Here is a 14,314-nt window from a genome sequence, read left to right as displayed (position 1 = left end):
TGCCTTTGAACCCGGTGTGTGAGATTGAAAGTGACTTAAAGCTACTATACTTAAATGGAGCTTTAAAACGGCGCGTGTGACTAGACATCCTCTCAAACAGATAAATCAACAGTACTGGTCCCGGTTGTTCAAAGAGTGGATAACTTTTATCCAGTGGATAAATCGCTATCCAGCGGATAAGATGTTCTCCAACTAATACATCTTATTAAAAACGAGATCATTGGGTAATGCAATTCCAGAGTTTTGATTAGCTTAGCTGCCATAGTATATCCCTCATGGTTATGCCATGGTTATCCACTCTTTGCACAATCCGGATCTGGAGTGAAGTAACAATCCAAGCGATGTAAATGGATACTGGCAGTGATTCTGAATTGAAGAGGACGCAGATTATTCATTTTTGACCAGAGTAAGCATGATTCTGCCTTCGAGACGTGAAAGAATGAGGCGATTCACAAGGCACAACACACTTTCTACAATCTGGGATGTGATAACTGAAAATAACGATTGGACTGCTGAATGCCGCCACCATCAAGAAGATAACAAACATATAACTGAGAAAGTTGATATGTTCTTTTCGTTTGATATATAGCTGGTCACGGATTGGACACTGACGATGGCCTTCAAGTCACTTCTTCCTTCTTAATGGGTTGTGCGAAGGTCTGCAGGGTTTCGAATAGGAGAAGAGTAGAGGACATGCACCACCAAGTCTAAGCGGCCCCAGGCGTTTGCAAGCGTAATGTTCGTTACCCAGTCAGTCATCCGTGTTTCCAAAGATCTCCAAAGGACATAAGGCATTTGCAGCGGATTCTTTTTGGACAACGTCGTGATATATCCGGCCTGTGTTGTTATCCGTGATCTTTGAAGAATTTGAATTTTAAGAATGGGGTCAGTAGAAACGCCTAAATACTCTTAACATGTTCGTGCTTTAATTACAAAGTTGTTGAGAGTGATGTATTATTCAGTGAGTGACACAGCATACTCGGAAAAAGGAAATCCGAGTGCTCCTATCAGGAGTCGAACCTAAGACCTTCCGATTACTAGTTCGGATGCTCTACCACTGAGCTACAGGAGACTCGTGGGAGCTAAGGCCATTAAACTAGGTTCATGGGACAAACATCCTGCATACTGCAAGGATTTGAATGTCAATGTGTGGCATATGCGCAATGGAATAAATGTGATGGTATATGATGGTGAGTAAATGAGAATGATGTAGTATTCAAGGAAATCCGAGTGCTGCTATTGCTGATTTGCATGTGACTTCATGGCGGTCATGTTGGTGTACAAGAACAATAACATTTTTTCCTCTGGGAGTTAATTTCTATTTTTATGCAAACTATGTGAACAAACTTTCTTTTGTTTTGTACACCAACATGGCGGCAATACAAACACCGAACCAAAGTTGATTTTGTCATATCAACAAGAGGCCTTACGATTTGCACAGTAGACAAATGTATACGACTAGCGGAAATAAAGAATGGCGTCAGACCACGAAGATCAACACACTCATGGCAAACATAGTGCGTTTGGAGACATGTAAGTCCCGAAGTTTCATCAACTGATATTTTTTTGGGGGAAAAAAGCTGACAATTAGGATTTGGACAAAATTTGGCCTGGGAAATGGGATTTAGGTCCGCCCTTCAGGACCCGCATGAAACACAATGCAAACGTTTCAGATCCATCGACTTGTATAACAAGAAAGGATTATTTTTAGGCAACGAGGGGATATGTTGCTCAAACATTACCCAGCTTATTTTTTCCATGGGCGAGTTATAAACATGTTTTTCTTCGTTGTTTTGACACGCGTACGACGACCGAAAACAAAGTTTAAAAGTCATTTCTGGGTCAACTATTAAAATTGTCACACACATGTGGGGCGCACACGTTTAACAATAGAGATAAAGATCCTGAAATATGTACTGGGGTTTCCACATTGTAAAATAGTATAATAAACGTTTAAGTTTTCGATTTTGATACGTCGACCTAAAACAGCCAATATGGTTGCTAAACAATTCGCTCCGATTCACTCTGACGAAGGGTTAATGCTCGGAACGTCAGCACTCGAATCTCTTTACGGTGACCAAATTATCTTATCGACGCTGAATAGGAATATATGAAACGTTTATTTGAACTGCAAAGTGAAAGATTAAATAGAAGAAAGACCCTGGCAGCTGCAGTTATTTACGCAACTTAAGCAGTTGCGAAAAGAAAGCCTGAAAAAAAAATTCAGGCTTGAACGGGATTCGAGCCAAATACAGTACTCTACCAACTGAGGTATCAAGCCAGCTGGGAGCTGGTCATATTGTGAGTTCGTAATATACACGTGAAGGATGAAGAAATTAATAGGAATATATGAAAGATATATGGGAACTGCCGGCGAAAGATTAAATAGAAGAAAGACCCTCGTAGTTATTTACGCAAAAAGAACCTGACAAAAAAAATCAGGCTTTCTTTTCGCAACTGCTCAAGTAGCGTAAATAACTGCGAGGGTCTTTCTTCTATTTTATCTTATCAACTCTTTTGATAAAATCAAAACATCTGTGATAAACAAGCCTGACAGTACACTAGATTCTGAAAGTATGTACTCCACGGGATTTTACATTGGTTGAGGTCACACTGGAGAAAGTTAACCATGGTAAACTCAAGTTTACCATGGTTAACGGCACCGCAAGTGTGACCCCCAATTTTCAGTTTACCATGGTAAACCTAACTCTGGTAAGTTGCCCTGACAACAGCGGCAAGAACAAAGTTGACTTGACCCCAGATAAGAATCTAGTTACCAAAAAAAAAAGGTGGGTACATCTCTTGTCTATCTAAACCATGCATATTTTGTTGACAGTTTGTCATCTTTTTGGACAAACGCAGTAATTACAATACATTTGTGGATTCATATTTTATAAACATGAAATTTATTTTCCCGCTCATTGGCGCGTGTGTTTGAGCGAACATGGATTTCAACAGCGCTAATTCTTCGTCCTTCACAACTTTTAAAATGAAGTCGAATGTTTCCCGTGTTACCCTGAAATGGTCTTTCCAAAGGGCTCGAAGGAGCCGGTTATCATACATTTCCTCAAGCCATCCCTGTGGTCGAGGGTAAACCCAGGCTTGCCTGCGCGCTCTTCTTTGCCTGTGTCTTTGCCGTCTACAAACCGCTGCACTTTCTTTGGTCCCAAAATCTAAATAGTTGTATGTAAGAAGGAAGCGAATTCTACATGCTCGTCTAAGCAGCAGAATTAAAAGCAAAATGGGAACAATTGAAAATACAACTCTCTCTTGATCCATAATTTTATTACACGCCAGGTCACAGATCAGTGACTTACAGCCGATATGAGCTCACGCGACATGTCAACATTTAGTGTACTCGTCACGTATAAGTTTACTGATCATGCGAAAGAGTGCACATGGAAAGCGTCAAATCTTTTTTGACAGCTTTACTATGGTAAATAGGTGGTTGCGCAATTTACCTTGGTAAAGCAATTTTTACCATGGTAAAGCCTCTAGTGTGACCTCAGCCATTGTTGAACAGTACTGACAACTTCATGTACGACTCCTTTTTCACCACTTAACTGCAAAGTTGGCAGAAGTGAGTCTGAGGAAGAAATTTTTCTTACATAAACTGAGTATGATGTATTATTCAATGAATGACGCAGGCATATTCGGAAAAAGGAAATCCAAGTGCTCCTATCAGGAGTCGAACCTAAGACCTTCCGATTACTAGTTCAGATGCTCTAAGGCCATTAAACTAGGTTCATGGGAGAAACAACCTGCACGCTGCTTGGATTGGAACTTGTAAAACTTGTTAAAAAGCTTGTCAAGGAAAACTTGCTCGTGTGGAACCCACCTGACTTTATTAAACCTAAACCATCCGACGTTTTTTAATTGCTTCGTGAAAAAAAATCGAACAGAAAGCTACATGCTGGCTTCTCATGAATGAGTAGCTCAAGTTTTAAGATGTCACAAGAATGAAATACAGTAGAAGTTCATTAATCCGGAAGAACGAAAACGAGAAGAAGAAAACAAGTTACATGTCAAGCAAAGATACAGAGTGGCCGATACAACAACTTGGTTACATTAAGGGTCGAGTGATTGTAAGGAGGGGTTTTAGAACTGAACAACATTTCCAACTCTGTGGTACGCATGCTTGTTATAACGAAGGTACAACAGCCTATAGATAACCCACATTTCCCACAACGCTTTGAGCAATTAGTGGACACAGCGCTCTATAAGTGATTTTATTATAATTATTATAATTATCATTTCATTCAATCATTTTTGTAAAATTTATGATAACATTTTTTCAACGGTTGTTAAATGTAAAACATGGATTTTACATATCTAGTTCTATACAGAATGTTTTTAAAAATACTGGGAATCCTAATGATAAACTACCATACAAAAACCATTATTAAATTGCCTCTTAATTCAATTTTACAATATTATTATATAGTCAAAATGCTACGTGGCATTCCCGTTTTTTTACTGAAAAAGAAAGCAGAAAAATTCCCATTAAATTTTTTCATGAAAGTTTTCTTTTTTGATCCCGAGGTTGACAAAAGTGGCTAAAAAAACTACTAAATGCTCTAGCAAATCAGAAAAACACGTGCATGATTTCGTCTAAATGAGTCAAATATTCATGTAATCAGCTAAATAATATATTATGTGTATTAAACAAACTTTTTGTCACACATAGGCATGCAATTAATCACAAAAATTGTACCACGCCCGATGTGATGTCACGGTAAACTATAAAATTTACAACTTACCTCTATTTATAAGAAAAGCTCGCACACACACTCACACGAACCACTTTGTGTGTACGGTATAATTTCTCTAGACATTATAATATAATTGCAATTGTTTTGTGGTCATAAAAATTTCATTTATATTCCAAAATTCTTTCTAAACACCCCCATTATCAAGACAGCCAAAGTTCACAGTTAGAAACCACTTGTTCTCTCTAATAATATCGCCATGTCCACACGAAATCCGTTTTTGTTCGAAACGCAACTTTGGCCTTCTGTCCACATGTATCATGTGAAAACGGTCACCGAAAACGCCACTTTCCAAAAACGCTTCTCAGAGTAAAAATTTTTGAAAACGCCACTCTGTTTTCTCGTGTGAACGCCTGAAAATAGAACTTTTCAAAAACGATGACGTCACGAGGTCGAATTCAACGGCCATCGTTTTCGAAAAGTTGCGTTTTCGGTGACCATTTTCATCGAAAACGTGTGGACGGAAGGCAGAAACGAAAAAAACAAAAACGTTTGCGTTTTAAAAACAAACCAGATACATGTGGACGGACTTATACGATTCAAAAATACTAAGTGAGGACAGAGATTTTGTGCTTCCAAACGAAAATGGATAGTTTGCAAATAAGACGCAACCCCATACAAGAGCGCAAAATGCGATTTCATGTCTGACTTACTCACTAAATAATTATAAACTATTAACCAAACAAAGGAGTAAACCAAGCTCAAATAATCGAACAAGCAAATGCCACTTCTCTCATTTCAGAGCTTGTTAAGTTGCTCCTTCACAAGCCAGGACGCGGACTAGCCAGTCACCCTCTTGCCTATCGAAAAACAGACCACAAGCTCTCTAAATAAAAGCATGACATAATAACACAGTGTGTAGTGTACACGTTTTTTTTCTCATTTATGAACTGCAACAGGAAGACTGAGCATCTGGTGATCCCTCTGGTCCGAGGATTGGAGTTAGTGTCTCTTCATTTAAAAGCCTTGCACCCTGGAAAACCAAGCAAAAGATGTCAGCAAATTTAGACTGATTTTGTGAGCTTCTTGTACAATGACATAAATGTTACATGGTCTCGAATACAGTCAACTCTCGCCTTGCGGACACCTCGCTATTACGGACACCCCAATAATACGGACAGCAGGTAAATCCCTGGCAAAAATAAATTAGAGACGCTTGACTGAAATAAATTTTCGCTATTACGGACTCTCGCTATTAAGGACACTAACTCGCGGTCCCGAGGGTGTCCGCAATAATGGGAGTTGTCTGTAGATAGGATGCTATCCGTAGTCAATTTTACAATAACTGTCAGAATTCCAGCGCACTGATTGGCTCGTAGCTATTGTCTATAAGAGTGCAGACAACAAAATGACGTCAGATGTAACGCGCGCGCTTTCTCAACGGAAAATAAAGCCAAGTCCGCTAATACTTTTTCCCTGGTATTGTAGAAAGCCATAGACTGACGCCATAAAATGTTCAAAACTTGGCAAGGAAACCACGAGCCGCACTTGAGTTTTTTCATTTTATGGTCTATATTAAAGAGTATAGACCATAGAAAACTGCCGTTGATTTGTTAAATTGAGGATGCTCCATAATACTTTTGTTTCATGATGCAGAAGAAGAACGAAATTGTCCAAGCCACAAGCACAATCATGTCATAAACTACAGCAGAGGGCAGAGGTGTTAAAAATGTCCCGTTTCCCGCATTTTGCCGGTGGCTTTTTTTTTACTGAAAACCATCAGAATTCAATGCTGCAGCACAGTTCGCCATTTTCTTCCCCTTCTATTTACGTACCTTGGATCTAATTTGACTGTGTAAATTTTCCCTTACAACTGAACATGTTTGGTAAGAGATTTAAGCCAGCCTACAAGAAGCCAGACTTGCAGGGAACCCCCACCATCCCGCTTCCCCCCCCCCCCCCCCAACCCAACACCCCGCTGTTGTCATGCCTCCCATGGAAACATCTGGGCATATCTCACAGGGGCTGATCAAGAACATCAAGAAAGGGGAGCCTCAATGAAAAATTCACGTTCGTGGAGATTCTGCTTTACAGACTGTAAGAGGATTCTTTTAAACAACTGAGTGCATAATATATCACCTCAAAGACGGTTACAAAAACGTTTTAAAAATACAATCTGAAAAAAAGCCGCCCCCCCCCCCCCCCCCTCTTAATCCGGCCCTGTCTCAGGAATTCTGAGGGAGGCAGTGTGGTCTAGTGGTTAGGCCGCTGGACTTGAAATCTGGAGATCCCGTGTTCAAGTCCTGCTCTGATCACTTGGATTTGTTTTATGGTAGCCCTTTTTTTAAATCCAAGGCCACGCTTTGTAAATAGCCAACTGGTTTGCCTCCCATCAGTTGGGATTCTTACTTTAACAAATGAACAGTGTGTTCAGTTTGTATATTTATTTCACTGATTTATAAGTGTCCCCAATTGGCGCTACAGTGCTAAATACTAATTTAACCTTTAAATAAAGTCTTTTTTTTTTCATCACTTAAATCCAACAAACGGTGGGATACAGACTGACGGAAAAGTCAAAGAGGGCAAGGGAATCTTCATTGCCTGACTGATCATCTCTGACCTTTTTCAGTAAACTGACCTTTCTTTCATGGAATTCTTTAATCTGTCTTGCAACAGCCATAAATGCCTGCAATTAAATGATGTATCAAAAAATTGTGGTCAACAAAAATCACAAACTGTAACATTAAGGACGGTGCATCCAATTCCTAATACAGAAACTTGTACGTGTATTTTTGTACAGTTTATGACTGAGGGAAAATAGATCTTAATACGGGCTACTGGAATCCACAAAGAAAATTGGGGGTAGAGGGGCATTTTGTTTAGAGATAATTATAAGCAACAATTATTCTAAAAAGCAGTAAAATACAAAGCAATGTATGGCGGATTTTTTCCAAATTGAAGCTCTATTATCTCTAAAAAATGCATGGTTATACCCCAATTTTCTTTTTGGATACCAAAAGCACTTGCTAAGTTCTGTTTTTGCTGCATAGTTAAACTGCACAAAAATATTCCAGCCTGTATTAGTAGGCACTACCCACAGGAAACCTGAGTATCTTGAGATGTGCAGAAGGTGTCAGCAGTAACAAAAGTAGGCACCGTCCTCAACTCTCCAATCAGTGAGTTTATTAATAACTTGAAATAAAATTATTTAACTTTAAAAAGCCTTATTAAAGGTGTCATATTATGCACAACACAAGTAAATTGCCATATCACTAAATTAATTGCAAAATAATTTTTAATTTTTGTTACCTCTGTTACACCTTCTCCTGTTCGAGCACTTGTTTCAAAAAATTCTAATTCAGCATTTTCACTTATCTGGAAAACCACAATTTAAAACAATGTAAAAACATAAGATAAAGAATATGGCAAACATTAAATTAAGGGGGAGTTACACCTGAACGCCATTTTTCCGCCACTTGACATGGCTTTAATGAAAATATCTTGTTCTCATTTCAAGGAATCCAAAAACCCTATCATCATATTGGGAATCTGTGTTGTGGGGTATTTTGTGAACTTTTGGGTGATTTTTGCATATAATTGGGAGGAGTAGTTTTTCTAAGAGGATTGGTAAAATTAAGAGAAATAAGAAATATTGAAGAATTATGTGAAGTTTTAAAATTGGAATTTGTAGTTAATAATTAATAGACGGATACCAGTTAGTCCACTAGCAACCTGGGGTGCTGTTGCGTGGGTATCAACTGTCTGTTCTTTCTTCTATCCCTTCTTAAAACCTCTTCAAATTTGATTCAAATTTAGTTGTAACGCCCCCTTAAAGGGGGACAAGAACATAGCTTTCTTAACATTTACATGGAATTTACAGTGCCAGATACATCCATTTCAAGTAGATACGAGTTAAAATGCGCCTTTTAACATGTTAATATAACAATTAAAAAAAATTAAAAATATTTTGAGCAAAATGTTCCCCTGTCTCTGCTCCCCCCTACCCCCCTCATTGGGGTAGAGTTACTGGGCGCAGAGTCTTTGCAGAGTCCCACCCTCACCGGTCCACCCGCCGAGGGAGCTCCGAAAACCTGATGATGCTGAAAACATTATATAGGAGGTGACAGCGTCTTTCCCTCCCATGTGGGACGCATTTTCTTAGACGTGCACGAGGCACAGCCTCGTTTTGGGGCAAAGCTTGTTTTCGTCCTTTTACGTCATAAAATTACTCTTTTCGTTCACAACTCTGACAGAAGTCGTGAACTCGTGGATTTCTTGGCATCTTTTAGGTTGATGTCGATTACATCAAGGATTGTTTGAAAATGTTCGTCTTGATAAGTAAGTTTCAGAGCATGCATGTGCAAATTTTAATTGGGCTGTTGTATTATTATTAATTGCTATCTTCATGGGATGACTTGAGGGGGCAGGGAAAAAGGGTTTTGCTGAATCAGGCTTGCAAATTTTTCTGACTGGCACTTGTTGAAAATTTAAGGTGGCTCTAAATCCCTTCCAGAAATTTCTTTAAACCTTGCAGAAAGTTGTAACTGGACATATTGATCACAGAACTTTCCATAATCAAAAATGGGGGTATATATGATTAAGCTGGTTTTGAGTTATAACCACTTCAGGTTAAAATTAGCAAGGGGTGTTTTAACAGGTTTTACATACAGTTGCTATATAGTAACCTATATTATGTTGAGAAAATGACCATACAACTTGTTCTCCAATGATAAGGTATTTGTTTGATATCATTATAATTGTTGTTTCAACTGATAAAGAGTGGTGGTAATGATCTGTCAAAATATAAGTGCTTGAAACCAGTGTCAGCCACCTTAATAATTATGATGCAGAGCTGTGCTGATGAATACAGCCTATTTAAATATCTTGCATGCTGTATAATGTTGTATAGTTCAAACTTTATTGGGGGGTTTTAAATTTTTCAAACCAGTTTGATTTTACATGTATTTCCCTTTGTCTCAGAATATATATGTTAGTGAATACTGGAAGCACAGAGGAAAATAAAAATTAACCTGCAGGTTTGAAAAATTTAAAAACCTTGAACAAAAGTTTAAACCATAACATATATATATTCAAATTTTAGATGTGAACAAAACTGTTCATGTGAGGACTTTTAAAGTTGCACAAAATTTGCCAGGACAAAGCACAGGCTGTACTACACTCACTGATTTTCCTCTATCAGTCTCTATAATTCTTTCATCTTCACAATCCAACTTGTTGCCAACAAGAACTTTACAAACATCAGGGGAAGCATTCTGTAAAAAAATTAGTTCTGCTGTATGATCCATTGCAGTTCTCAATTATAAAGTTAGTTTAAATTGTGTTAATATTTAATTACTTTGGTCTGGGAATTTTCTGCGTGCATGGAGACCATTTTGTCAGGTGAAATCCTCTTATTCTTGACAGAAGATCACTCCATCATTTCACGTTAACTACCATTATGAGACCTAAAGATACATACAGTAACTCTTCACGATGTACTGAGAGCACAGTGTAATGGCAGTTGAGTGTTTCTAATACACATTGACTGTATCACACTGTCATATAAATAAACATTTATAAAAGCTGCATCATTGTGTAATGCAATTCCAGGAATTTGATTGGCTTTAAGTGGCCATGGTATATGAGCCATTATACCATGCCCAAGAAATAGCGACCATTAAATTGTCTTATGGTTGTTCCTGTAAGGCCTCCTCAAGGGGCTAAATTACCCCCAGGGCTAATAGCATTCAGGTACCTATAACTAGTAGTTGCAATTTTTGTTTTGTATTGGTTCAGGAAGAAAGAAGGTCCCTGCAGCTGCAAGGACAAACCCTGGTCATTTACTATCATGTAAGTATATTTAGAGGGTTGTGAATGAAATTTCTCTGTCCTTGTGTGTGTCTCTCTTTTTGTTTTCTCTCTTTCTTCTCTTTCTTTTTTTTTTTTTCATGTGTGAATTTGTGCTATCTTGCTGGCCTGTAATTTATTTTCATTTCATGTTATTCCAGGCAGCCAGTGTTCTTACTGGTATTTTATTTCTAATATTTTTGCAGTGAACTTTCCATAAGGCAAGAGTACAAAATAAAGATTGTTGTTGTTGTTGTTAGGGCAAATCACCCCATCATTACAATCTCTGTATTTGGCTTAATGAGCTACATGGCATAATTTATAACAAGGCAAGTAAAAAAACTAAATAATCAATAATTAGTATTAGTTAGCCACCAAGTAGCTGGCATTTAAATTTTGGAAATGTGACTCATTTTGTACTTACATCCTGGATGTTTTGTAACCAATGGTTGATGTGTTTAAATGAGTCCTCAGTTGTGATATCATAGACTAAAATAATACCCTAAAAATGATAAATTAAAATAATTAAATAAAGACAATTTGTCACATGCCTTTTAAAGGTGTCCTGTTTTTCTGTGACAACTAATTTGTCATGAGTAAATTGGTTTTTTGGGGGGGACAAATTGCAAATTAAAAATTACGTTTGCTGCAAATTTCCACCCACACTTACAGGGCTGTCAACTCTCCCTGATAATCCGAGAGTCTCCAGATTTTGAACCGTATCTCCCGGTCTCCAGATTTATGTCTGTAATCTCCAGATTTTGAGCCGAATTTTCTGGTCTCCAGATTTATGTCTATAATCTCCTGGATAATTGACGAAGTTTCCCATTTGTCGTAGACTCGACTTTCTGACAAGAAAATCTGGAATGTTTAGCTTTTTTTTCTGGTACTGTTAAATGTCTTTCCCACCCCCCCTCCCCACTGAACCCGTGAATTTGGCCTTGATGGGACGCCTCTGTTAGGTGCTTTGTTATTGCTGGCCAGGGAAGTGATATTCTCCATATTTGAAGACGTGTGAGGTTGACAGCCCTGACTTATCCGATTGTATGTTTTTGTATGAAAAGAGAGAAGGGTTACATGACTACCACACTGTTCTACCCCGTTTTAATTTCAGTTGAACTTTTGTGTTTTAAATAGTGCTGTAGGGTTTGTTTTGTGTTTTAAATAGTGCTAGAAGGGCTTGTTGCATAACTAAGGCTGGTTCACAGAGATGACTGAATCAGAAACGTAAGAAACCATCTGTTCAAGTAAGAATAAAAAAATGGAGACAGAATAGCAATCGTAAGCTCAACAAAACCAGAATCCCAAGGATCAGAATGTTTCTTTCACCTTCTGATTCTGCTTCTGATTCCATCGCTTGCGATTAAATGTAAAATGGTTGATTGCTAGTGTGAACCAGGCCTAATACTGACCTAGTACAGTGCATTTTAGATCACTTGTTGTTGTTTTTAGCTCAGATTCACTGGATTTAATTTTTTACATGTGGTCTTCAATATTTCCGCAACAAAATGTTGCTCCAATGTGTTATCCACTACTAATTGCACTTCATTCTGTGATAAGAAATGGAAATTATCTTTCTCACATATAATCAAAGGTTTTTGTTGCAAAGTCAAAGTGTAAAGCAATTAAGCAATATTTGACATTAATTTGGAAGTTCCACAATGTTTTTTTAAGGCTACATGCAACAAAAAAGGTGAATCAGTGAGCTAAAACAACAGTACAGTTAAAGGTCAGTTATACGTGTGCCCCAGTCCTTATTCAAATATGAACTTTTTACAAATTCTTCGATTCAAAAGAATGCTTATAATATGATAACTGCCTTTTAGGTCCTCACACAACACAGGAATGCAGAGAGGGTAGGAAGAAAGGCAAAAATACAGTCAGTTAACTTAACTCATTTTGTTTAATAACATAATAATTATTATGATGTACAGCTCTAGAAAATATCAGAATTACCCTAGCTACCCAGGAAAGGTCACTTGAAATTCTGAGATAAACCCTCTTTGGGTGGGGGATAGGGAAGGGGCTGATGGAGGTATGGACATTTACTAGAAAAACACAGAGAGGGCTGATGGAAAGGCAAAAGGAAGGTGCACATTAATTAAATGAACTTAAGTAACTTTAAGTGAAAATAAACAGAATATCATACCATTGCTCCTCTAAAGTAGGCACTAGTGAGAGTTCTAAATCTCTCCTGTCCAGCTGTATCCCTAAATCACATAAAATTACAAACAAAAATAATATATTTCAATATTGAATTTACAGTAATGAGTCCCTAAAACTATGATTTGTAGAACTATTGACTGCTAAGATCGAGTAACATGCATGTGTGATGTTCACCAAAAATAAATCCTGATTAAAGTAACGTGTCACTTCAAATAACAGCTAATCTGATCATGGATCAAGTCTGTAGGTGTCAGCTCTGTTAGAGCTCTAGCCTGTACACACAGAAAGCTGATCAGGATGGTCACTGTACCATAAACTATGTAATATATATTGATTAAGAAATGCCATACCAAATTTTAACAAAGTGGTGAAATTTATCAAATTCCAGGCAGGCTGTGAAATTTGCATAAAAAGATAGGCTACTGTATCTAATTCTTGTCACCAGACCCTAACACACAATATTCTTCAATTACAAACTAATATATTTATATTATGTATCAGTTAATATATTAGTCTTTAGAGGATTGATTGGCAACTTATATGAGATGTGCAGAATATCCACTGGATCTGAAAGTTATCCACCACCTGAACAAAATTAATGGTAACCGAACAAATAGGGGAAAATAAGAAAGATCATATTGGTAAATATTTTACCAGATTTGTAACCGCACTTTCTTGCCATCTAGATCAACAATTCTACTCCTGCAGTCAATACCTTTCACAAAAGATAAAAATTAAGTTAATAGTCTACTTTTCATTTTACAAAACGCCTGAACCTTCATTGAGAATAGTAATCAATATAGTGTATAGTTCAAGAGGACGATATAGTAGAGGGGTCAGGGGATAAAGAACTCGTGTCAATATTTAGAGCTTTCTTCAGTGAGGTCATTCAAATAACAACACTGACGCTAACAGTGATCATCTGAGCTTGGTAGCAAAGCAAACTGCACACATTATAAGCTCAATTCTGACCAAAAATTAGTTCGGATAATAAATATTACGTCTGTAATCTAGTTATAATTCCAACTTAAACTTCAAGAGCTCGAGACGATATCGCAGATCAGCACAATTCAGAAGTTTCAGCACAATATCACAGGAAGATCCTTGTCTTCCACTTGTAAATTTTATAGCAAGGATATATCACGATATCGTTTTCAAACAATGACAAAAATTAAGCCAAATTTACGCCAGCTTCAAGTGTCAGTTTGTCCTTCAGCTGAATTGACGAGAAACAAACTTGGAAACTTTTCAGCTAATGACAAAATTGTTTTGACAAATCAACGCGGAATATTCCATCTAGCTAGACCTAACAATAACATAAGCTTACCTATAGTGGAGATATACGAATCAGAAAATATATCCTCTATAAATCTAAAGATCAGGCAGGTTTTTCCAACACCACTGTCTCCAAGAATGAGAATTTTATACGTGGCTTCGTACTCTTTGTCTCCCATAACGTACAAATTAATAAAAACACCTCCAGCACAAAATTTGCATCAATTAAAAATCGAAAGGCGGAAGAAAGAGGCTCTCGTTCTTGGACTCGCGCGGTCATTAAAACAGGCCTGGTTACCATTTATTTTGTTCACTAC

The 14,314-nt window shown here is 37.6% G+C and overlaps 1 protein-coding gene across 1 annotated transcript; it reads right to left on the bottom strand.

Moving 5' to 3' along the window:
- Positions 1-4,215: 4,215 nt before the first annotated feature.
- LOC146469929 (uncharacterized) lies at positions 4,216-14,241 on the bottom strand. Its single transcript, XM_085122784.1, has 8 exons — positions 14,050-14,241; positions 13,377-13,437; positions 12,706-12,766; positions 10,981-11,058; positions 9,893-9,982; positions 8,019-8,084; positions 7,348-7,395; positions 4,216-5,742 (listed from the first exon to the last, which is right to left on the bottom strand). Exons 1-8 carry the CDS (start codon positions 14,174-14,176, stop codon positions 5,653-5,655), a joined length of 621 nt encoding a protein of 206 aa, XP_084978910.1. The 5' UTR covers positions 14,177-14,241; the 3' UTR covers positions 4,216-5,652.
- Positions 14,242-14,314: the final 73 nt, after the last annotated feature.

This window comes from Pavona decussata, unplaced genomic scaffold (genome assembly GCF_977016875.1).
Source record: "Pavona decussata unplaced genomic scaffold, jaPavDecu1.1 SCAFFOLD_115, whole genome shotgun sequence".
Taxonomy (NCBI): domain Eukaryota; kingdom Metazoa; phylum Cnidaria; class Anthozoa; order Scleractinia; family Agariciidae; genus Pavona; species Pavona decussata.
This window is presented reverse-complemented; position numbering and strand designations above follow the sequence as displayed.

What these genes read in the sequence shown, in the direction of transcription:
- LOC146469929 (XM_085122784.1), bottom strand. Translation starts at nt 14,176, where the DNA reads ATGGGAGACAAAGAGTACGAAGCCACGTATAAAATTCTCATTCTTGGA. An exon ending in GGTTACAAAACATCCAGGAT is followed by an intron (nt 9,983 to 10,980) that starts GTAAGTACAAAA and finishes ATTTTTTTACAG; the next exon opens with AATGCTTCCCCTGATGTTTG. An exon ending in AGACTGATAGAGGAAAATCA is followed by an intron (nt 8,085 to 9,892) that starts GTGAGTGTAGTA and finishes GTGGTTTTCCAG; the next exon opens with ATAAGTGAAAATGCTGAATT.